This window comes from Geotrypetes seraphini, chromosome 16 (genome assembly GCF_902459505.1).
Source record: "Geotrypetes seraphini chromosome 16, aGeoSer1.1, whole genome shotgun sequence".
NCBI lineage: Eukaryota > Metazoa > Chordata > Amphibia > Gymnophiona > Dermophiidae > Geotrypetes > Geotrypetes seraphini.
In genome coordinates, this window is record NC_047099.1 from 34,718,679 (window position 1) to 34,741,495 (window position 22,817).

The 22,817-nt window shown below is 46.0% G+C and overlaps 1 protein-coding gene across 3 annotated transcripts; it reads right to left on the minus strand.

Annotated features, from left to right (window-relative positions):
• Positions 1-3,723: 3,723 nt before the first annotated feature.
• GPS2 (G protein pathway suppressor 2) lies at positions 3,724-22,251 on the minus strand. Of its 3 annotated transcripts, none has more exons than XM_033923514.1 (12): positions 22,104-22,251; positions 19,402-19,537; positions 19,192-19,301; positions 17,490-17,602; positions 13,326-13,405; positions 12,513-12,592; positions 11,579-11,747; positions 9,651-9,737; positions 8,845-8,924; positions 5,372-5,464; positions 4,689-4,772; positions 3,724-4,509 (listed from the first exon to the last, which is right to left on the minus strand). In XM_033923514.1, the coding sequence occupies exons 2-12, from the start codon at positions 19,493-19,495 to the stop codon at positions 4,426-4,428; spliced, it is 1,074 nt and encodes a 357-aa protein (XP_033779405.1). In that variant the 5' UTR covers positions 19,496-19,537; positions 22,104-22,251; the 3' UTR covers positions 3,724-4,425. The 3 variants fall into 3 exon arrangements, with proteins under 3 accessions (XP_033779405.1, XP_033779406.1, XP_033779408.1); XM_033923515.1 differs by lacking the exon at positions 22,104-22,251 and adding an exon at positions 21,941-22,075; XM_033923517.1 differs by lacking the exon at positions 4,689-4,772 and having other exon boundaries at positions 22,104-22,250.
• Between the last annotated feature and the right edge of the window lie 566 nt (positions 22,252-22,817).

The following is a 22,817-nucleotide window of genomic DNA, read 5'->3' on the forward strand; positions in this document are numbered from 1 at the left end:
CTTGAGCAGAAAATACAGATAAGTGATAAAAGATGCCACAGTGTGACTCTTGAGTGCTTTAAAGACATTTCCGAGAGCTTTACCGGATTGCTATGAAAGTCATCACCTCCTGAAGACCTGTCCTTTGCAACATTTATGAAGAAAATATTTCTGGCGATTGGATTTGACATTCAGGAGGCAACAAAGCCAAGAGCTTCCATGCTAGATATCCTTCAGTACTGTAATATGCTTTTGTACAATTGGCAAAACAAGCCATCTTTCACATGGGGTATTAGCTGTCCTGCTAGTGTTAAAAGTTTCATCCAATCTTGAGAGCATTACTACCTTTTAACAGCTCAACCTGTTCTTAAAAGTACCAAGATTGTCTTAAGTTAGTCTAAAATGCAGTGACTTGTGTCATTTCAGAAGCTAGATTTCATGATTGTCTTTGGTGCGTTACCTTTTAAAATAAGCTGCTTAACAGTCATCCAATGCTTGGCCAGGGCCTAAGTTTGTAATTGGCTCAGTCTATCTAATCCAGGGGTGTCAAAGTCCCTCCTCGAGGGCCGGAATCCAGTCGGGTTTTCTGGATTTCCCCAATGAATATGCATTGAAAGCAGTGCATGCAAATAGATCTCATGCAGATTCATTGGGGAAATCCTGAAAACCCAACTGGATTCTGGCCCTCGAGGACCGACTTTTGACACCTGTGATCTAATCCAATAACTGTGTTCAGTTGTATTAGACATCCCTTATTTCTTTTGTCTTTGAAAGAGGTCTTGCCTAGTGCCCATGTGTAACAAGAGCGGTGTTAGCTACACCGCTCTTGTTACTTTGGAACCAATTGCCAAACAAAACCAGACTACATCTAGATATTTACTTTTTATAAGATAGTGCTAACTTTGGTTTTAACTGATATTGAGTTTGTGTCATAATTCTGCTATGCATATAATTGAAAGTTATATTTCAGGTAAACTGATAAATGGTAACTTTAGGGACCCTGTCTGACTTTGTGTTAGTATACTAAATGTGATGTGTTGGTTGGGGATTACAGTGGGATATAAATAAAATAAAATGAACATTTCTAAGGCTATAGATATGTTGAGTGGCGGGCATGGTCCACTAAATCAAGGGTAAAGGGTCATGGATTTGATATACCACCCTACCTTTTTATAGCTGCAGTTTAAAGAACGAGGAGTTACTTGAAAAAAGTGATTTTCAAGTATAAAATTCAGTGGATACCAGGGTCAGATGAGAAGCAGTTGCCTCGACTGTCTTTCGTAAGAGGTAGCACTAAAAAAAAGCCCCCCAAAAAGATGTTGCATCTCAGCAATGCTAGGCAAGATTCTGATCTTTAGTGTCCCTTCAGTGTGGCACAGAATGGATGGGTTTAAAGTTTTCTGCCAGCAGGTGTAGACCGAGACATTGACTTTTGGCTGCAGTACAAGTGAGCTGTGCAGTCCCATCTACAATCAGTCTGTTCTCAGTCTCCAGCAGGTGGAGTGGCAAGCGTGGTGCAGTCTTTCCTTTAGTTAGTTAAGGCCTGTTGGGTCCGATGAGTGACCTTTTGCTTGTCCCTTTTTGCTGTCTGGCCAGAGCTTGGGGACCCTCAGGGGTGCCACACTCGAAATGGTCGAGTCCCTCCCCCAGTTTTGTTTTCTCTAGAGGAGCCTCAACTGTAGGCCTGGTCACAGACTACAGTAGAGCCAATGGGGGTCTGCTCTATCAGTCTTGTAGCTGTGGGTTGTGAGGTGGTGTTTTTTTAAAAAAAGGAAAATACCGCAGACTAGAGAAAATAAAAGGGTCTGAAGCAGCTGCTTTTTATAAGGCGTTTTTGTGTGTAGGTTTCCCGCACGTATGAGTACTTTTAAAAAGCAGACGTGTTTTATGTGCGTGCCGACCCATGGATGCGGCTGGCGTGTGTGCGAAGTGTTCAGCTGCTTCGATGGGGAACAGGTTTCAGCTACTGGCATGCACCGCTCGTTGGCAGGGAGTGCAGGAGAAGCCCATGCCAGGGTTTCCTCAACTGCTGGGGAGGATACTGTTTCGACCGCTGTGGGTGCTGGGGATTCCTTTTCCACACAGCAGCGGAGGCTGGATCTAGTAGGCTGCCTCTGCATTTGGGAGACAGTTTGGCAGCAGGCCTTCCTTCAGTTTTGGCGGGAAGCTGGAGGGCAAGTTGGTTCTTTCGGACAATACCACGGCAGTGGCAACTCTTATCATAGAATGGGCACTTGCAAAAACAAATGGTTTTGATGCAGAAAAAGAGTTTAAAATCAGTTTGCTAAAAATCCAAGATGGCCACCGTGTAAAAAAAAAAAAAATTGCACCAAAAATAGGCTGTTGGAGCTAAATGCAAAAAATAAAATATAGCAATTTTAGGGTTTTAGAAGGGGACCCGCATACTAAATCCCCCCCCCCCCAGATGCTCCCCATAGGGCATAATGGAAGTACTCACTGTGACTTCTGGTGCCTGTTTGTCTGAATCAGCCTGGTTGCAGGGAAAAAATTTCTGCCTCAGAAATTGCTCATACCTTAAACCAGTGTATTGCAAACTGTGTGCCTTCTGAAATTTCAGGTATGCCGCTGCATACTGGGGAAGAGAAGTGCCAGCTGCCTACAGGAAATGCATCTTGTGAAGAAAGGCATGTCCTGTAGGCAATCAGCCCGCGCCAGCACCTCTTCGGCCCTTTTCCTTGCAGGTACCCCCAGGTGTCTTGAGCCAGGGACACTAGGTTTAGTGTGTCCTGACTCGAGAAAGATTGAGAGATATTGCCTTAAACCGTTGAAGGAAATCTTTTGGCTGCCAGCCTTGGTTGGCCCCTGATCACCGAATCCCACCCACAGGATTCATCATGCAGTGACACGGGGAGAAAATATGCAGCCGACTCCCTGAAACCCCTAGGGTTCTTACTCAAGGACCACACAGCCTATGCTCAAGCCTCTGATAAAATCAATAGGCAAGATGCTCCCATCTTGACCCTGAGCTCCTGAAGGGACCCAAAGCAGACTGGCCTCACGGCCAGATTGGCCTGGGAGCAGCAGTCCTCCCATGCAGGATTACTTCCTTTCCCTGGCAGAGTATGCTCGAGCAGGGGCCCTCCAAGCACCAAAGTCCTAAAGAATTTCAAACATTTGATTGAAAACACACCCAAAAATAAGAAAAAACTGAGCAAAACACACCTTCTGAGTTTGCTTGCAGAAGGAATAACTGAGGAGGGTGCTATGCTCCACTGCAGAAGGGGAGGAGTTTCAAGTTCTACAGCTACAGTACAGACTCCAGTATATCCGCAAACAGAACAGAGTTCAGCATGGCAAGGAGCTGTGCCTAACAAAAGCAGATAGGCCCTAATAAGTCTATGGAGAACCAGGACTATTCCCTCCTCTCCCACAGGGAGACTCAGACCTCCAGTGGAGCAACACTCCCACCTGTTAGAAATTTATCATGCAACTCCAGCCAGCAAAGTCAAAACTCCAATACAATGAGGTTGCTCTGAGCCACCACCCCAGGGCTGCAAAGAATCCTGCAGACCTGGCCCAGAAAAAGTTTAAAAGAAGCAGAAAGCCTTAAAGAGGGAGCAGTACACTTCCACATCCACTGCTGATACCGAGTCTCCGGCGCAAGCTGTGAACTAGACCAGACCTCTCCGTTTACTAGGTGACCTTGCCTTTCTCTCACCCCCTCTCCCCTCAGCCACATGCCAGATGTCTACATTATATACAGAACAATTAAACAGAGACACCACAAGGCCACAATTAATTTTATTAAAAAGAAGCAGATGATCAAATCAGGTATAGGACTTTTTTCCCCCCTAATGAAGCAAATTATAACAAGAAAGCCACTTGCCCATCTTTCCACAATTTCCTTTCAAGATGATTCTCTCCCCCCCACCTCCTTGGTTATGCCTGTGTTGTTCAGGACAACCTGTGACCATAGAAATTAAGAAGGCAGCCTAGGGCCTATGTGTAGCTAGACAAGACAGTGTCCAGGTTGTTTCTCCTCAGAGGGGATCTTTGAACCACATGAACAGGGATCGAGTTCAAAACTTTCAGAGAATCCAGAACTTGGTTTTATGGTTTCACAAGATTAAAGGTAAGCAACAAGTAAAGCTAGACAAAAGGAACAAAATGAAAAACGTCAGAGCCATTTGTTCCCTCATGCCTACAATAAGGGTGATCCAGGGTCCTCTCTGCCAGGCTAAGTCACACTGAACCAGGAACTTTCCATTTTTCCCTAGAGTCTCAAAAAGGCAGACATAGAAGTTTATTGCACCCCACCGTGGCATCGGCAAATCCATCCAAGGAAGGATGAAGGAAAATACCCTTTTAAAAGAGCAACACTCCAAGCTGATTTTGAAAGACCAGTGAGAACATATCCACACCAGGGACTGCAAGTTGGATGCCAGAGTGCATTCCATAGCGTTCTCCAACTCCTTGATTGTCCGACTACTTAGGGTAGAATCGCTGTCCTTGCCCATGTTGGATGAAGGGGTGACGTGGGGCTTGCTGTGTCGTCGCTTGAAAGCCAGACTAGAGAAAAGAGAGACAAAGCACAGTTACAACAAGAAACAAGAGGATGAGATACAAAAAGAGATAAACACTTTGTGCAAAGCTTTCAAATCAAAGAAGCAGGGAGAACAAGGCTAGACGGATAGATGCAGGTGGCCAAAGAAATACAAGCTATATGAATGAGCCAGACCACCACTCACTGCGTGTGCCTGCTGGGGTGGGGTCCCATGGGAGAAGCTGCCAGGTGAGGCAGGTCGCGGGGGGTGAGTGTACGCCAGTGCTGACTGCAAAAAAGAAGAAAAACCCCCATCATCAATGAACAGCATTTTACCGGGAAGAAGGGGGACCAATTTAGCAGGCTAGAGTGAGTGAAGGTGGGCAGGGAAGGCATTCTCGGAGGGTTTTCCTTACCTTGGACATGGATCTGGGAGCACAAGGAGGGGAGGTTTGGCGTGAGAAAAGGTTTCCTAACTTGGTAGCCTGCATCTAGTCCAGGATTTCTCAACCCAGTCAAGGTTTCAGAATCTCTCCAAAGAATATGCATGCAATGAAAGCAAATCTGCCATGCTTATTCATCGTGGGCATCCTGAAAACCTGACTGGCTGGGTGTATCCCGAGGATAGGGTTGAAACCAACGATATAGATCAGCGGTTCCCAACCCTGTCCTGGAGGACCACTAGGCCAATCGGGTTTTCAGGCTAGCCCTAATGAATATGCATGGAGCAGATTTGCATGCCTGTCACGTCCATCATATGCAAATCTCTCTCATGCATATTCATTAGGGCTAGCCTGAAAACCCGATTGGCCTGGTGGTCCTCCAGGACAGGGTTGGGAACCTCTGATATAGATGACAGGACAAGTTTTCACGTGGAGATTTTCTTACCTTAGCTGGCTGCATCTGGACAGAGATCTGTGGCGCAGGGAGGAGGGTCTGTGCCGGGTGCAAGGCCTGTGGATGCATTGGGCGGATTGTTGACTGCGCTCGGACAAAAGAAAAATGACAAATCAGATTTGCATGTGCTGGTGTAACCGGTCCAAACTGCCACAGTATTCTAAGCGTGATCTTTGAGATAATTATGCTTGTTAACTGCCTTGAGAGATTGCAAGCCCTCTGGACACAAGAAAATCTATACCTGAATGTCAATTTTCACCCGAGCCAATGGAGGGTTTAAGTGACCTGCCCAAGATCACAAAACTGAATTTGACTTTGATAAACGACGATTATTTTTCTCCAGAAAAAGTTGCACTGGTGACGGTTTGCCCAGGGCTGTTTCTGCGATACAGCAGACCACAATATACAAATTAAAACCACGGGATTGTTCCATGTTTGTGGTTTCAACCGCAGAACTTTCAAAGGATGCAAAACAAGGCTTTATGCTAAGTGCACCACGAAACCCACAGGGTCCCACAAACACCAGCCTGCAGCACTGAGGTCAGGCTGAAACAGTTTCCCATTTGTCCTAAATTACACTGCATTTTTTAGGCTGAGTTTTCAGGGCCTTTTTGAACTTTCAGCTTAGTCTGAACTCTGGGAGAAACATACTATAAAGTATCCTCCCTCCCTTTATCCTTCTTTCTTGGAATTCCTCAAACCCTAATACCACCAGATCCTCCCACCAATTAAAACTATCCTTCCCCTCGCTAAAAGGCATTTCCCACACAGGAAAGCTAGGGACCTCCCTCCACTTCAAAATCACTGAGCTCTGGAACAACCTTACCTCCCCTCTTCGGAACTTAAGCTCCCTCCAAGTTTTCCGCAAACATCTGAAAACCTGGCTTTGCTCAAAAAATGTAAGTCTCCCTCCAACTTAGGAATCAAGGAAACTCTTATATCTTGGCATCCCAAGTCCTCTAAATTTTCTTCACACTTCTACCTCTAACCCTCTGTTGTATTTCCTTCCTATTTCTCCTACTGTAAACCGCGTCGAGCTCTACGAACGTGGAGATGATGCGGTATACAAACCTAAGGATTAGATTAGATACTATGACAGATTCTGGGTATGACCTGGTGTTTACCTTCTGAGAGCGTGAAAATTCACCCCTTTGATGCTACTTTTAATACTTGAACCCCACTGTTATCAATCTGCACTCTGCTTCTGGTTTCCTGGCTAGAACTGGGGCTAACAGATTATTCTTCCACCAATCTGGAGCAGAAAAGCTCGATGTAGCTTGGGTGAATAGGTAATTTTATTACTTAAAACAGAGTAACATTTTGTCGGGCATTAATAGTTCCGTATACATTCTGTGCCCTACTCGGGCACTGCTAAGGAAGGGAAATTTATTTTATCATGCTCACACCTTTTCAGTCGTTCAAGGTGAGTTGTTACATTCAGGTAGACTAGTCCTTTCCCTGTCCCTCAAGGGTTTACAGTCTGTTTGTACGTGACACAATGGAGGGTTATGTGGCTCAGCTAATAGAAAAACTGAGAACAGTCTAATTTGATCTGTCACCACAAATATTGATCGATATGATCTAAAGACTACAAGGGGCGTCCAATAATTTATCTACCTCAATAGGAAATTAAAGAGTTTTCAAAAAACTGTTTTATTTTTCAATATAGTCCCATGTAACTCCATACACTTCATCCACTTTTCCTGCAATGAACTTAGTCCCTTCAAATTCTTCTGTTTTGACCTTCAAACAGCTTTCTTGACGTCTTCATCACTCCAAAACCACTGTCCGCTAAGAGATTTCTTCAAAACTCAGAACAGGAAATAATCCGAGGGAGCCAGGTCAGGACTGTAGAGTTCAGCTGCTAAAACCCACATTCACAGATGGCAGCCTGTAATTGTCATGACGTGTGCACTGGCGCATTGTTGTGACGAAGAAGCACACCTGCTTTGAGTTTTCCTTATCTTTATGGTTGTCTTGTGTGGCGTGAACTCCAGAAGCAAAAGTCCTTCATCATCCAAGACGATGGTTGCCATGATCTTGCTTGCAGTTTTTTCCATCCTGAACCTTTTTGGGGTGGAGGATGACTTGTGCTTCTACTGCATTGACTCCATTTTGGACTCAGAATCTCTGTCATAGACACAGGTCTTATATCCAGTCACCAAACAATGAAAAAAACTTCACTTGGTCTTCATGGAGCATCTCCAAGGTCTCCTGCCATTTCTGTTGGCCAGAATCCCTTTTTCTTCACTAGCAGTAGTCAGACCCAATTTTTCATGAATTATTTTCCAAACTCAACCTGCCAAGATGCCCATTTCTTCAGTTATTCAGGAAATCTTAAGTCATCTGTCTGACAAAATAAAATCTTTGACTTTCTTGCACATTTCTGTGGAAGTTGTTGCTACAGGCCGCTCAGTGTGAGGGTCATCTTCAATGGACTCTCTACCCCACAAACTTTTTGCTCTAAAATTTTACTTTGTAGGATGATGGAGCAGACTCACCATAAACTGCAGTCATGAATTCATGGATCTCCTTTGGTGAGAGGTTTTATCACTGAACGGTGCTCCAAATCTAGCCGTTTCTTACTTGGTTCACACGAGGACTCTCCTGACATCCTGTCTCTTTAAACATTAGACTTGCACTGAGCCACAACTATACATGAGTAACCTTGAGACTTTACAACATGCACGGCCTTGTTTCAGCATGCTTGCTATTTTCTTTCATACTCGGGTAGATAAATTATTGAACAACCCTCGTAGATGTTGCATAAGGAAGGGGACAAGGGGGATCCTTGAGGCACTCCACAAACTGCAGTCCATTTTTGGGAACTATTCTTACCTCATAGGTTTGATTTCCCCAAAATTTTACAAACCATTTTAGGACTGCTCCCTGTACACCTAATTCATTCAGCTTTAGTAGGAGTAAAGATTTTAGTAGTTCTACCGCATCAAAGGCTGCAGATGTGTCAAACTGTAGCAACACGGAGTCTGCTCCTGATGTCAATTCAAGTACACTTCCCCCTCCCCACTCGCGGTTTCTGCACTCGTGATTTCACATAATCGTGATTTTTTTCTGGGGAGGGGGAAAATTTTTTTAAAATATATTTTTTACCTCCCTGCCACCTTCCCGGCCTTACCTGGTGGTCTAGCGGGCTTTCGGGGCAGGAGTGATCTTCCTACGCTCCTGCCCCATGCAGATCGCCATGAGGAAATGGCTCTAGGGAGTTCCCGTCGTAGTCTCGAGAGACTACGGGAACTCAGCAGCCATTTCCTCATGGCAATCTGCACGGGCCAAGGCTCTGTTCCTAGATCAGCTGTAGCTTGGCTACACAACACCTGCCACTGAGCCATCACATAGACAACACATTAGTCACGGAGATGGTGCAGTGACACCTGGCAGCAGGAGCCATTCTCCATCCCCCATGACGTGAGTGAGAGGCACAGCAAGCAGCCATCATTACTCACAGAATCAGTGAAGCCAGATTGCTGATTGGCATGCTCCAGCTGCTTCTGCAGTGGGATTCCAGTGCTAGGAGGGATGAACCCTGGAAGAGGAGAGAGAGAGAGATCAGGGACGGACCACAAAAAAAGGCAGCAGAACTCCACCTCCTGACCAAAATAAACCTTGGGAAGCAAATACAGTGGAACCTTGGTTTATAAGCATAATTCATTCCAGAAGCATGCTCGTAAACCAAACTGCTTGTATATCAAAGCGAGTTTCCCCATAGAAAGTAAGGGAAACTTGCTTCATTTATTTCCCCCCCCCCCCCGAGGCCACCGGTGCTGCTCCACCTTACCCCCCAAGGCCCCCGGCGCTGCTCCCCCCCTCCCGAACCAGCATCCACCACCCACCCACAATACCTTACCCCGATCTGGCACCAGCACCAACGCACAGGACATGCTGGTGCCTGAAGATCCTCCCTCATGCCTGGGCTGAGCCTTGAGCATCTGCGCATGCTCAAGGCCTTCTGGTTCTCGCTCTCTCTGACATTCTCGGAGGTCCAGCCCAGGCAAGAGGGAGGATCTTTGGGCACCAGCACGTCCTGGTGCCAGATCGGGGTAAGGGATTGTGTTCGGGCGCTTGGGCGGGGGATGCCGGATCGCAAGGGGGGAGGTGCCAGTTCGTGGGGGGGGGGGCTCGCAAATCGAGTCAATGCGGGATTTACGGGAATGTTTTGCTTGTCTTGCAAAACACTCGCAAACTGAGGTTTGACTGTAATGTGAAGGAAACAGGACAGAAGCTGATAAGAGAAGGGATAAAATTCCTTCACCTGACTGTGCTGCGGGGAAGTGCCCATGGACCCCATAACTTGGCTGTTGATGAGATAAGTACTGCATGGCCTGGAATGCAGAGGGACCTAGAAGAACGAGGAAAAGGGGACTTTTAACCAAATACACTTTAGGCTAGACATTTCCAACACCAGAAATTCAGAGGCGCCTTCAAAGATGCCTAAGAACACTTGATACTCTTTCCTGTTTAAAGTTGGTTAGGGACGCCTTTACATATTTGCTACTCGCCCTGTACAGTCTTTTCTTTCTTTTAAAAGAAATACAACAGCATAATATATGTCTTCCCATTCCTTGTGTCTACTTCTTATATCTTTTCTTTCTTGACTTTATTGTACTTCGTTCCCCCCTCCCATGTATAATCAGTATGGTTTGTCCTTAGTTTGTAGGAATCTGTGTTTTAAACTACAGTATAATCTCATTATTACGTACTTCAAGGGACCTGGAAAAACGGTCCGTTAGATCCAGAGTTGCATTTTTTAAAAACTTTATTTAGGTCAACTTGAAATAACATACAATTGATGAAAAAAGTCACTGCACAACCATATCAGCAACATCAAGAACAAAATTCATTGGTATGGCACGAAATTTTGCAAAACCAGAACACTAAAAAGATGTTCTAAAGCATTATGTCGCACTGTACTGGAGAGAAAAATACTCTCATTTTCTTCTGGGCTGCATTTTGATACTATATCGCCAGCACGCCACGCGCCTTGTAGGTAGAGACTGCATGTCTGTTATAGCCGAAGAAAACTACAGCTAAAAGCGGCGCTGGGGACCAAATTGGTTGTCCGTTATATCCGAAAGTCCGTTATACGCGAGTCCGCTATATGCGATGATCTTCCGTATGTTTATAATGGCGCAAGGCTGGGACCGGCGGACCTCGTCCGCTATAGGCGAGGTTCCGTTAAAAGCGAGTCCGTTATAATGAGATTATACCCCTTACTTTTATTAATATTGTACTATCGCATAGAATTTCGATAGGCGTGTAATCAACTTTTAAATAAACTATGAAACTATGTGTCAACTAGTTTTGTTTCATAAGAACCTTACTCAAAGTTTTTCAAAACTTTAAGCACCAGCAGCTGAACACAATGTCTTTTGTTCACCTACGGAGGAAACAACATCTTATATCACATGCAGGGCTGTGGAGTCGGAGTCGGAGGAAATTTCGGGTACCTGGAGTCGGAGTCAGAAGTACAAAAAACTGAGGAGTTGGAGTCGGAACATTTATCTACCGACTCCATTTTTGAACTTGGCATACCAATCACGAGCGATTCTTTCAGCTATTACACCCACTATATACACAGCACAAATGTTGCGAGCAGCTTCTGTGGCCTTAGAACCTTGATTAAAAGCAAAAAGAAGGTGGTGTCGAAAATGCTCATTTCTCTCAACTTGACATTCCATATTAACGATCTGAAAATTAACCAGTATTGTGGAGTCGGAGTCGAGGAGTCGGGGTTGGAGGAAATTTCGGGTACCTGGAGTCGGAGTCTGAAGTACAAAACACTGAGGAGTCGGAGTCGGAACATTTATCTACCGACTCCACAGCCCTGATCACATGTCTACATGAGCACCTCAGATACACAGTAGAGAATGACACGGTGACAAAATTCATCACCGTTCCCGTCCCCGCGGATAACCGCGGGAAATAATCCCATGTCATTTTTTAGTGTCTATTTCAACCTCAGTCCTTCTATATCAGCATTCTTCAAAGCAAAGCTTGAGGGTCAGTGGTTATGGCCATTCATATTGTGATTCTTCCCTCGCTCCTTAAAGAATGATATGAAGATGGTTTCCCGTGGGAACGGGAACGGTGATGAATTTTGTCACCGTGTCATTCTCTAATACACAGCTCATTTTTTGGGCTTATGCTACAAGTCATAGTCATGCGTTGGGTGGCATTTACCTCTGATTTGCTGCCCACTGGTGTAACTGACTGGCACTGCCTGTCCAGCTCCAAATGTGTGTTGGGTCTGGCTGACAGCATAAGGGCTGTGACTTGACTGGCTGGCAGCATACTGGCCGTGCTCTGGAGTGCTCGGAGTGAAACCGCCCTGGCCTGTGAAGTGACTCCTCTATAAACGTATTTGAGAAAAAAAAAAACAAAAAACAGGTTTCAGAGGAATCCGAGACTGAGCTAACCAGATAATTCGGCGCCAATCATGTTTCTCCCAGCCCCCTCCCATGTTCATTCCCTTCTTCTCCCGCAACCCAGGTCATAAGAGAGCACGGTGCTCTTCCAGGGTTTCCATCTGCTCCTAGCTCACACTTTGTGCCCTGTTTTCCAGTCCCTAGTTACAGCGTGGAAAGGGGTTGGGACTTGTACACTGCCTTTTTGTAGCTTTACAACCATACTCGAAGCGGTTTACATAAAGGTACTTCAAGCATTTTCCCTGTCTGTCCCAGTGAGCTCACAATCAAATGTTCCTGGGGCAGTGAAAGATTGAGCGACTTGTCCAGGGTGCTGAGGCTGTAGCTCTAACCATGACCAGATCCTCAAACTATAAAGTCTCCTAGTGAGATGAAAGTAAGAGGAATATTTTTTCAAATAAAGACAAAGGGACCTCAAGTGTTCACATCCAAGTGACAATGGAATGCATCCCAACAGATGGACTTAATGTGAACTATCTCTGGTCCCAAATGCCATTTTTTTTCTTTCACCTCTCTAATAGTTTTTAAATTAACTATTTTTCATTTAATTGGCCAAGGAATATAGCAGCCTATCAAATACTGCACCTGGGAACATATCCCTGGATAAGCGGCTCAAACCATTGCGCCACACTATCTTCCAAGACAGATAGGAGGGGGGAGGACCCAAAAGAGAGCAATTCGGTACTCACTGGGATGACAGGGGGCCCGAACATCTGCTTGTTTCGATCTGCCATCAGTGAGGCCTGACGACTATGTCCGCCAGGGCTTCCTGCAGAGATAAGGAAATGCTTGTTATGTGCTAATTTTATTTGTTTACATTGTTCCCCGCCTGGATTTGTAGACAGGCGGGCTACAAACAATTTGAAATAAATACATTTCTTCCTCAGTATACTAGCTTCATTTAACGTTCATCTCTTTGCACCGATCTTAGCCTGTGATCACGGGACGTGTCGAAGTGGAAGATGATATTTTCTTTCTCAAGGGACCCTCGGCCACAAGAGGGCACCCGCTCAAACTCAGGGGCGGAAAATTTCATGGCGACACCAGAAAGTATTTCTTCACAGAGAGAGTGGTTGATCATTGGAACAAGCTTCCAGTGCAGGTGATTGAGGCAGACAGCGTGCCAGACTTTAAGAATAAATGGGATACCCATGTGGGATCCCTACGAGGGTCAAGATCAGGAAATTGGGTCAGTAGGGCATAGACAGGGGGTGGGTAAGCAGAGTGGGCAGACTTGATGGGCTGTAGCCCTTTTCTGCCGTCATCTTCTATGTTTCTATATGTTTCTATGTGATCTGGTGGTAATGAACAGAGCGGAAACACCTTGAGCCAAAGGCCTACCAATCTTACTGGGCGACTCGGTGCCACATCTGCAGATACAGATTCTCGCCTACGACGTCAGCCAATTTCAAGGCATTAGCTTCAGCAAGTCGCTTGGCTGAAAGTTCAATAGTTTTCTTCCTGCTGAGCTAACCACAGACTCAGGGGACGGGTGTGCTTACCTTGCATACTAAGGAGGTGAGTCCCAGCATGAACAGCTAAGCCTTGTTGATAGGCCGCTGAAGTAAGTGTCGTCATATCACTGTAAACGCAAAAATTAACTTAAGTTTCAAGTTTATTAATATGTTTGATGAATCACTTATTAAAATTACTAAGCGATATGCAAAATCAAAATATAGAATAATATAAATAAACTAATATTTTAACAGTATACTTTCATAAAATACAAACATGAGTCGGGAGGGAAAGAGTAAAAGTTACAATTTTCAATTTTTGGTAGAAAAATGGAAAAAAACAAGAGGGTGAGGGGTAATTAAACCATAGCACGATTTGAAACCTCACTAAAAAATTTAAAAAAATTTAACTATTAAAAGCATCTTTAAACAGATAGGATTTTAAAGATTTTTTGAATATTGCGACATCTTTTTCGTTTCTAATGTATTGTGGCAGAACGTTCCACCATTGAAGTCCCATCACAGAGAACATGTCAGATCTTCTTATTCCTATAATTTTCAGAGAAGGAACTGAAAGGAGATTTTGGCCAGATGAGCGAAGTGGGCGTTGAGTACTGTGTGGTATTAGTAGTCTAGATATAAATTGGGGTTCGTTGAATGCTAGAGTTTTAAAAATAATCCTATGATCGATTGGAAGCCAATGGGCGTCTATCAACAACGGTGAGACATGGTCATATTTCCTAGCATTGTATATTAATTTGATTGCAGTATTTTGTATTAAGCTGAAATCAGAAAAAAACAAACTTGTCTTCTCTCCATATTGGCCCACACCACAAGCCCTTCTGCCCCATGCTAGGAACCACACCCATCCTTAATCCCTTCCCAGGAATGCAAAGTGAGCATCGTGCCTGTATATCAAGTTTAATTTTATTTGATGTATCGCTTATTACAAACTAAGCGATTAACAAAATATTACAAACATAGTTAAGTTATATAATATTGAACATTAAAAGGGTAAAATTAACAATATATTAATACTACTTTAGCATAAAGGGAATTGGACACACAAGACAATATAGACATACTATGACACATATGGAATGAACATGAGGGCTAAAAGTTACAAAAATGTTGTTTCCCTAGAAGGGAGAGAGAGTGGTCTGAAGGGGAGGGAGGAAACATTAGGAGGGGATTAAAAGTTCTAAAATAGAGATTGGCAATGAAGTGAAATTAGAGATCAAATGAGAGTTTAAAAAGAAATGATTTTAAATTGGTTTTAAATTGATTTAAATTTTTATTATTTCTGATATATAGCGGAAGAGAATTCCAGGTTAGAGGAGCTATTACAGAGAAAATATCGTGGCGTTTTGTCCCTACTATATCTCATCTCCATTTCGTACGCCATTTTTCCCCTCTTCTATACCACCATAGTCATTTCACTTACGACCGTCTCAGTTAGATTTTTGCAATGTGATGTACGAGGGTAAATCAAAAAGTAAAAGCAAAATGCATTTAACGGCGTTAACAGAAGTAACTGAGAGCAATTGAACAGATGATTTTTCCACATAGTCCCCATGCAAGATAAGAACATAATAAATGCCTTCACCGGATCAGACTCTAGGTCCATCTTGTCCGGCGACCCGCACATTGCGGAGGCCAAACTAGGTGTTCCCTAATGGACACCTTGTTCACCCGTATCCCTCAATGTGATTTGCAAGAAGGTGTGCATCCAACTTGCCCTTGAATCCCAGAATGGTGGTCTCTGCCACAACCTCCTCCGGGAGAGCATTCCAAGCGTCCACCACTCGCTGTGTGAAGCAGAACTTCCGGACATTAGTCCTGAGTCTGCCGCCCCTCAGTTTTAGTCCATGACCTCTTGTTCGAGTCGCTTTTGACAATGTGAATAACGATGTTTCTTGCTCTATTTTGTCGAAACCTTTTAGTATTGACACATTTGTTGTATCGTTCAACTGGCTTCTGCATTCCCGCCGAGGAGAAGTTTTTCGGTTGCTCCCAAAGCCAGGTGAGCACCACTTCTTTATCATCCTTCAGTGGACCGAAGATGTGATAATCGCTAGGCACCAGATCCGGGCCATGAAGATGTGGAAGACGCTCAAACCCAAGCTGTTGCACTGTCTCTTCTGTTGCTGTATGAGGATGTGCAAGACTGCCCTGGACAACATTCCTCTTCTTCTGCTGAGAATTGCAGGCTTAAGTTCATTTCACAGCAATGCACAGTAATGTTCAACGTTTGCCCGTGCGCTCGATAGGATTTTCTTGGAAGAAGGCTGTTGTTTGAATTTCTTCTTTGCTGGCGAAGACAGATGTCTCCACTCCATGCTCTGTCTTCTGCTCTCCGGGTCGTAGTGATGCACGCATATCTCATCACCGGTGACCTCTCCAGAATACTCGGATCTTCTTCATACCGTCTCAGGATCTGGGCCGCAACCTCCATACGCTGTGGCTTATGCAGATCAGTAAGCTGTTGGGGAACCCATTGTGTGCAGACTTTCCTGTATCCCAAGTCATCATGCATTATGGAGATCCATAGCTGGTATCCAAATTTTCAGCCAATCGAGTCACCATTATTTGTTGGTCTTCTCTAATCAAGGCATCTGCCCAGTCAATGTGCTCTTGTGCACGATGTTGATGGGTGACCAGAACGACCTTTTGTCAGTTACACCTGGCTTTATGAGTGGGTAAAAAGGCTTTAAACCTTTTTACCCACTCATAAACTTAAACAGAGTCATTATCAGACAGTGAATTTTCAGTTTTCACTCCCTCCGCCCAAAGAAAGTTTTAACGGAGATTTCGGCAGTTGGAACCTAAGCACGGTACCGGGTAGAGCTTTGGATTCTTGCCCAGAATTAGCTAAGAAGAAAAAATTTAAATTGAATCAGGTTGGGCAGACTGGATGGACCATTCGGGTCTTTATCTTCCGTCATCTACTATGTTACTACACATTGTTCTTCAATGGTGCAATCTTGCAATGCAGCGTCCACATTTCCGATCTAAAGGCCAAGCGCCGCGCTGTGCGAGGATGAACTATCCAATGGGCAATGCATGAGTACATATGCCGCATTTCGCTAGCTCTGTTCCAGTTATCGCGTAATTTAACAATTGCCTTTAATTTCTGATCTGCCCTCGTATTTGGACTGAACAAAGCAGATTTTGCAAAAGCTCCAAACAGTTCAGAATACCGTGGTGCCAGTTGATATTCTCACTAAATCTGATCACATTTCTCATCATTCTAAGTGTTTGCATTGGCTTCCAGTTGAGGCATAGATTTTGTTCAAGTTTTATTGTTTTCTTTTTAAGATGCTGCATAGGGCAGTCCCGATTTCTATGTATGACCTTGTGGTTTTTCCACCTACCATAGGATCATACAGATCGCGGTCTACTTGACCTTTCTACTTTCCTGCCTTTAGAGGGCAATAATCGAGAAAATTATTTAATTCTTCCTTTGCTTTTCAGGCCACTCAAGGGTCAAGATCCTTGCCTTCAAAGCTACTACTACTATGACTTATTTCTATAGTGCTCCAAGACATATACAATACTGTACATTAAAACATTCAAGAGAGAGTCCTTGCTTAGTAGAGCTTACAAACAGGACATGTAGGAGGTTAGGTAGTTTTTCAGCAGGCATGGTTGCTTTACAAGCAAGTGGAGTAAAGAGTGGACTTTTAGCTTAGATTTGAATACTGCTAGGGGCAGAGCTTGACGTAATGACTCGGGCAGTCCGTTACAGGAATTTGGTGCAACAAGACAGAAGGAACAGAGTCGAGTTAGCAGTAGAGGAGAAGGGTACAGATTAAGATGAAGTCTGAACATGAATGTCTAAAACGGTTCTACATCCATATGTTATGCAGACTACAAAGTTTTTAGGAAGTTCTTGAAACCCTTTTTATTTACTAAGCTTCTCTCTTGAATTATATGATACATTGTTTATTTTTTATACTATTCTATGTTTGTAACATTTGGGTATGCCCTGCTTTTAAATATGTGATTCACATTGAACTTGCTTGCAGGTATATGTGGAATGCAGTTACGTTTTCCTTATTAGTCTAGGCCTGTCCCTTGATCCCTACAGCAGCTGTCCTCCCTATTCACTCCATCTTCTCATTTACTCTTCCTGTTTCTTCAGCACAATTCTCTCCACCCTACAATCTCTATATTTCGCCCTAGCACGGTCCTCACTGCCTTCTCTCCTACCTCTGTTCCTTACGGCGTCTCTTTTCTTCCTCATGCAGAACCTTTTTCAGTTGTAGGAACAGCTGGTGCTTCTCCTCCTGCAGAACAGAGAGCTTTTCCTGCAGCTTCTGGATCTGCACCAAGAGACAAAATCAAGCCAGGAGCTACAAGTGTACCCTCCGGGGCTAATGAGGACACAGCTAAAAACAGCATTTCATGCAGGAAAGACTACAAGATTCCATATGACACAACTATATCCTTATGGCTATTTGGTTCATTCTTGACTACAAGCCTCCTTCCTCCAATTTTTAAAGGCCCAGCTGCATAAAGGAAAGATATGGGGAAAGGAGGAAGAAAGATTAGGTTCTTACCTCAATAATCTTCTTTCTTGTACAAAACAGTACAATCTTTATTTGTATATCACCAATACCTCTCAGAAGTTCACAGTGGTTCACATACAATCAAATACAAATAAAAATTCAACATTTAAATTAAAACTTTTTAAGAACATATTCCCTATAAAGATAGGTTTGTAGCTATGTCTAGTAGTCCTGAAGGCTAGTTATGCATCTGAACCCGCAAATTGCTTGCAGAATGCTGCCAATCATCTTTGAACTCTGCCTCCTTCCCAGAAAGTTGCTCCTGTCCTCTCAATTTGTACAAAAGCACTCAAGCAGCACTATAATGACAGACATAACTGAAAGGAGGGAAACAGGGAAAAATCCCCGACTCTACAATTCTATTCTGCTCTGTAACAACATTCAATTAACATTATAACATTCAAGTAGTGGAATGAGAACTGGAGGCTTGGCTCTGCCTGGGATCTGAGAATCTCTGCCTGGCTCCCTAGAAGGAGCTCCTCTTGAGACCTGCTGAAAGTGCCTGGAGCCACGAAAATTAGACTGCCCAGTGCCTCTAGAGGTTCACAATCTCCTGTAAGGTAGAGATTTCGGCTGACAATCTGCCGCGCCAGTCATAAGACCGTCCAATCCCTTTCCAGACAACATTTTGCTCTTTGAAAGGAAGTCTGCTGAGGGTAGCCTTAGAGGTGGAATCTCCCGCCCATTGCCTGATCCAGAACATTCTGCGGGCTGAGACTGAGTAAGCCGAAACTTTGCTCACGATTCTGATGATATAGTAGATAGCATCAGCTGCATAATCCACTCCAGCTAATAGGAGCCGGGGTAAAGGCTCAAAAGCCTCTGCCAGCTTAAGTCCCACAACCTGGTATGACAGGCACATGTCACAAAGGAAGCTGCTGCACCTGCTTTGATTCCCAAGGCCAGCTACAAGGGGAACGGACCCAAAGCTCCCAAAAGTTTCTGTAGCTGGCCACAGGGGGATTGGCCTGTAAGCTACAGACCTCAGTCTGCTTCTCCATGTTGGCAAAGTCGGACCCTTGACTAGGGATGATCTGAGCACCAAAATCTGTCAAAAACCCCCCCCAAAAATGACCTCCCCAAAATAAAGAAATAAGCAGAGCACATTAGAAAGACTTCTTCTGGCTCATGTGCACAAGGAAAAACTGAAGGGAGCAGCAGAGCCCTCTGGTACAAGAATAGGGATTCAAAAGCTGGAGTAGATTCCTTCTGCATGGCTTGCGAGCATGGGGATATTACCCATTCGTAAAAAATGACACACCTATTGCACTAGAATGACAGTTAGTGACAGCTTATCCAGCACAAAGTTGAGGGACATTCAAGGATGGAAGTCAAAGCCTTACCTGTTCTCTGGTCTCCTCCAGCGACATCCGCTCCTCCATCTCCTTCTTTCGCCTGCGTTCCTGCTCTTCCCTCATTTTTTGCTCCATCATCTTGTCCACTTCTTCCTCCTCTGGAAAGCAGAGCATACAAACACACGCCCTTAAGCCTGGTCCTTACATACCATCTTCCCCCACCTTTATGTGGAAGAGGGAGGATCCTGCTACAGTTACCTTGCCGTTTCCGCTCCCTTTCCAGCATGATGTGGCGGTGCAGTGCCCGAGCCATGGCATTGGACAATTTGGGCCTCTCCAGTAGCGCTGGCATTTTGGGAGCCTGCTGGTAACTTTTCTCAAGGAAGCAAAAAATCTAAGGAACGGAAAAAACCCAAAACTGTGTAAGACTGAAAGAAAACAAAGGATGGTTGTATACCAGTCACACTTTCAGATGATAACCAGTACCCTATAGTTATAACAAACATCAAGTGATTATAGACAGTAACAGGGCATGTGGGGGGAAGGAGTTAGCCCATGATACTCAAGAAGAAACTGAAAATTACAGGCCCACCAGTGCAAGAGGGGGGGAAGGAGTGGGAAGGGGGAAGGAGTGGGGGGTTTAGCCCATGCTCAAGAAGAATCTCAAAGTCACAGGCCCACCAGTGAAAAGGGGGAAAGGAGTGGGGGGTGGGGGTTTAGACCATGATACTCAAAAAGAAACTGAAAATCACAGGCCCACCAGTGGAAAAGGGGGGAAGGAGTGGGGGGGGTTAGCCCATGATACTCAAGAAGAATCTCAAAATCACAGGCCCACTAGTGGAAAAGGGGGGAAGGAATGGGGGGGGTTAGCCCATGTACTCAAGAAGAATCTCAAAATCACAGGCCCACCAGTGCAAAGGGGGGGGGGAGGAAGGAGTGGGGGGGGTAGCCCATGATATTCAAGAAGAATCTCAAAATCACAGGCCCACCAGTGCAAAAGGGGGGAAGGAGGGGGGTAGCCCATGATACTCAAGAAGAATCTCAAAGTCACAGGCCCACCAGTGCAAGAGGGGAAGGGGGGAAGGAGTGGGGGGGGACTAGCCCATGATACTCAAGAAGAATCTCAAAGTCACAGGCCCACCAGTGCAAGAGGGGAAGGGGGGGGGAAGGAGTGGGGGGGAGACTAGCCCATGATACTCAAGAAGAATCTCAAAGTCACAGGCCCACCAGTGCAAAAGGGGGGAAGGAGGGGGGAGGAAGGAGTGGGGGGGTGGCCCATGATATTCAAGAAGAATCTCAAAGTCACAGGCCCACCAGTGCAAGAGGGGAAGGGGGGGAAGGAGTGGGGGGGACTAGCCCATGATACTCAAGAATAATCTCAAAGTCACAGGCCCACCAGTGCAAGAGGGGAAGGGGGGGAAGGAGTGGGGGGAGACTAGCCCATGATACTCAAGAAGAATCTCAAAGTCACAGGCCCACCAGTGCAAAAGGGGGGAAGGAGGGGGGGAGGAAGGAGTGGGGGGGATTAGCCCATGATACTCAAGAAGAATCTCAAAGTCACAGGCCCAATAGTGCAAAAGGGGGGAAGGAGTGGGGGGGATTAGCCCATGATACTCAAGAAGAATCTCAAAGTCACAGGCCCACCAGTGAAAAGGGGGAAAGGAAAGGGGGAAAATCACAGGCCCACCAGTGGAAAAGGGGGGAAGGAATGGGGGGGGTTAGCCCATGATACTCAAGAAGAATCTCAAAATCACAGGCCCACTAGTGGAAAAGGGGGGAAGGAATGGGGGGGGTTAGCCCATGTACTCAAGAAGAATCTCAAAATCACAGGCCCACCAGTGCAAAGGGGGGGGGAGGAAGGAGTGGGGGGGTAGCCCATGATATTCAAGAAGAATCTCAAAATCACAGGCCCACCAGTGCAAAAGGGGGGAAGGAGGGGGGTAGCCCATGATACTCAAGAAGAATCTCAAAGTCACAGGCCCACCAGTGCAAGAGGGGAAGGAGTGGGGGGGGGGACTAGCCCATGATACTCAAGAAGAATCTCAAAGTCACAGGCCCACCAGTGCAAGAGGGGAAGGGGGGGAGGAGTGGGGGGGAGACTAGCCCATGATACTCAAGAAGAATCTCAAAGTCACAGGCCCACCAGTGCAAAAGGGGGGAAGGAGGGGGGGAGGAAGGAGGGGGGGGTAGCCCATGATATTCAAGAAGAATCTCAAAGTCACAGGCCCACCAGTGCAAGAGGGGAAGGGGGGGAAGGAGTGGGGGGGGGACTAGCCCATGATACTCAAGAAGAATCTCAAAGTCACAGGCCCACCAGTGCAAAAGGGGGGAAGGAGGGGGGGGGAGGAAGGAGTGGGGGGGGGGACTAGCCCATGATACTCAAGAAGAATCTCAAAGTCACAGGCCCACCAGTGCAAAAGGGGGGAAGGAGGGGGGGGGAGGAAGGAGTGGGGGGGACTAGCCCATGATACTCAAGAAGAATCTCAAAGTCACAGGCCCACCAGTGCAAAAGGGGGGGAAGGAGGGGGGGGGGGAGGAAGGAGTGGGGGGGACTAGCCCATGATACTCAAGAAGAATCTCAAAGTCACAGACCCACCAGTGCAAAAGGGGGGAAGGAGGGGGGGGGAGGAAGGAGTGGGGGGGGGACTAGCCCATGATACTCAAGAAGAATCTCAAAGTCACAGGCCCACCAGTGCAAAAGGGGGGAAGGAGGGGGGGGGAGGAAGGAGTGGGGGGGGGGAGGAAGGAGTGGGGGGGGGGACTAGCCCATGATACTCAAGAAGAATCTCAAAGTCACAGGCAAGAGCAATCAGAGCTTGCAGCAATGCACTAAGGATGCCACTGGCACGCGCAGCAAGTCACGCGCATTAGGCTGCCGTCACGCGGCCTTCAAGGACCTGGGATTCCCCCGATCCGGCATCGCTTCCCTTATGGTCACCCCCTCCCTCCCCCTCCAATACCTTCAAACTTGTCTCAGAGGCGACTGTTGGACCAAGAGCCGCCCTGGCGTTGCCCCATTCCCCGGCCGCGTCCCGTCGGAAACAGGAAGTTGCGTCAGAGGAGGGCGGGACCTAGAAGAGGAAACACTTTGCAGCTGATCGCCGGCAACTTCAAAGGGCGAGAATACGGGCAGGGGAGAGGGAGACGACGGAGCCGAAAGGAAGGGGCGGAGGGATTGGGGTGGGAGAGATGCTAGAGCAGGAGGGAAAATGCTGGACTAGGGGGGATTGAGAGAGAGATGGAGAAATGCCAGAGCAGCGGGAGAGGGTGTTAAGAGGGAGGCATGCAAGATCTGGGAGAAGTGGGGAGGGAGAGAGATGCAAGGGTACAGGAATGGGCTCAGAACGAGAGAGATACCAGACCAGGGGGTAGGAAGGGGGATTGAGAGAGAGATGGAGAAATGAAGAGCAGTGGGAGAGGGTGTTAAGAGAGAGGCATGCAAGATCTGGGAGAAGTGAGGAGGGGAGAGAGAGATGCAAGGGTTCAGGAATGGGCTCAGAACGAGAGAGATACCAGACCAGGGGGTAGGAAGGGGGATTGAGAGAGATGGAGAAATGCAAGAGCAGTGGGAGAGGGTGTTAAGAGAGAGGCATGCAAGATCTGGGAGAAGTGGGGAGGGAGAGAGATGCAAGGGTACAGGAATGGGCTCAGAACGAGAGAGATACCAGACCAGG

What these genes read in the sequence shown, in the direction of transcription:
- GPS2 (XM_033923514.1), bottom strand. Translation starts at nt 19,495, where the DNA reads ATGCCAGCGCTACTGGAGAGGCCCAAATTGTCCAATGCCATGGCTCGG. An exon ending in TCGGGCCCCCTGTCATCCCA is followed by an intron (nt 11,748 to 12,512) that starts GTGAGTACCGAA and finishes ATACGTTTATAG; the next exon opens with AGGAGTCACTTCACAGGCCA. An exon ending in AATCTGGCTTCACTGATTCT is followed by an intron (nt 5,465 to 8,844) that starts GTGAGTAATGAT and finishes GTCCGAGCGCAG; the next exon opens with TCAACAATCCGCCCAATGCA.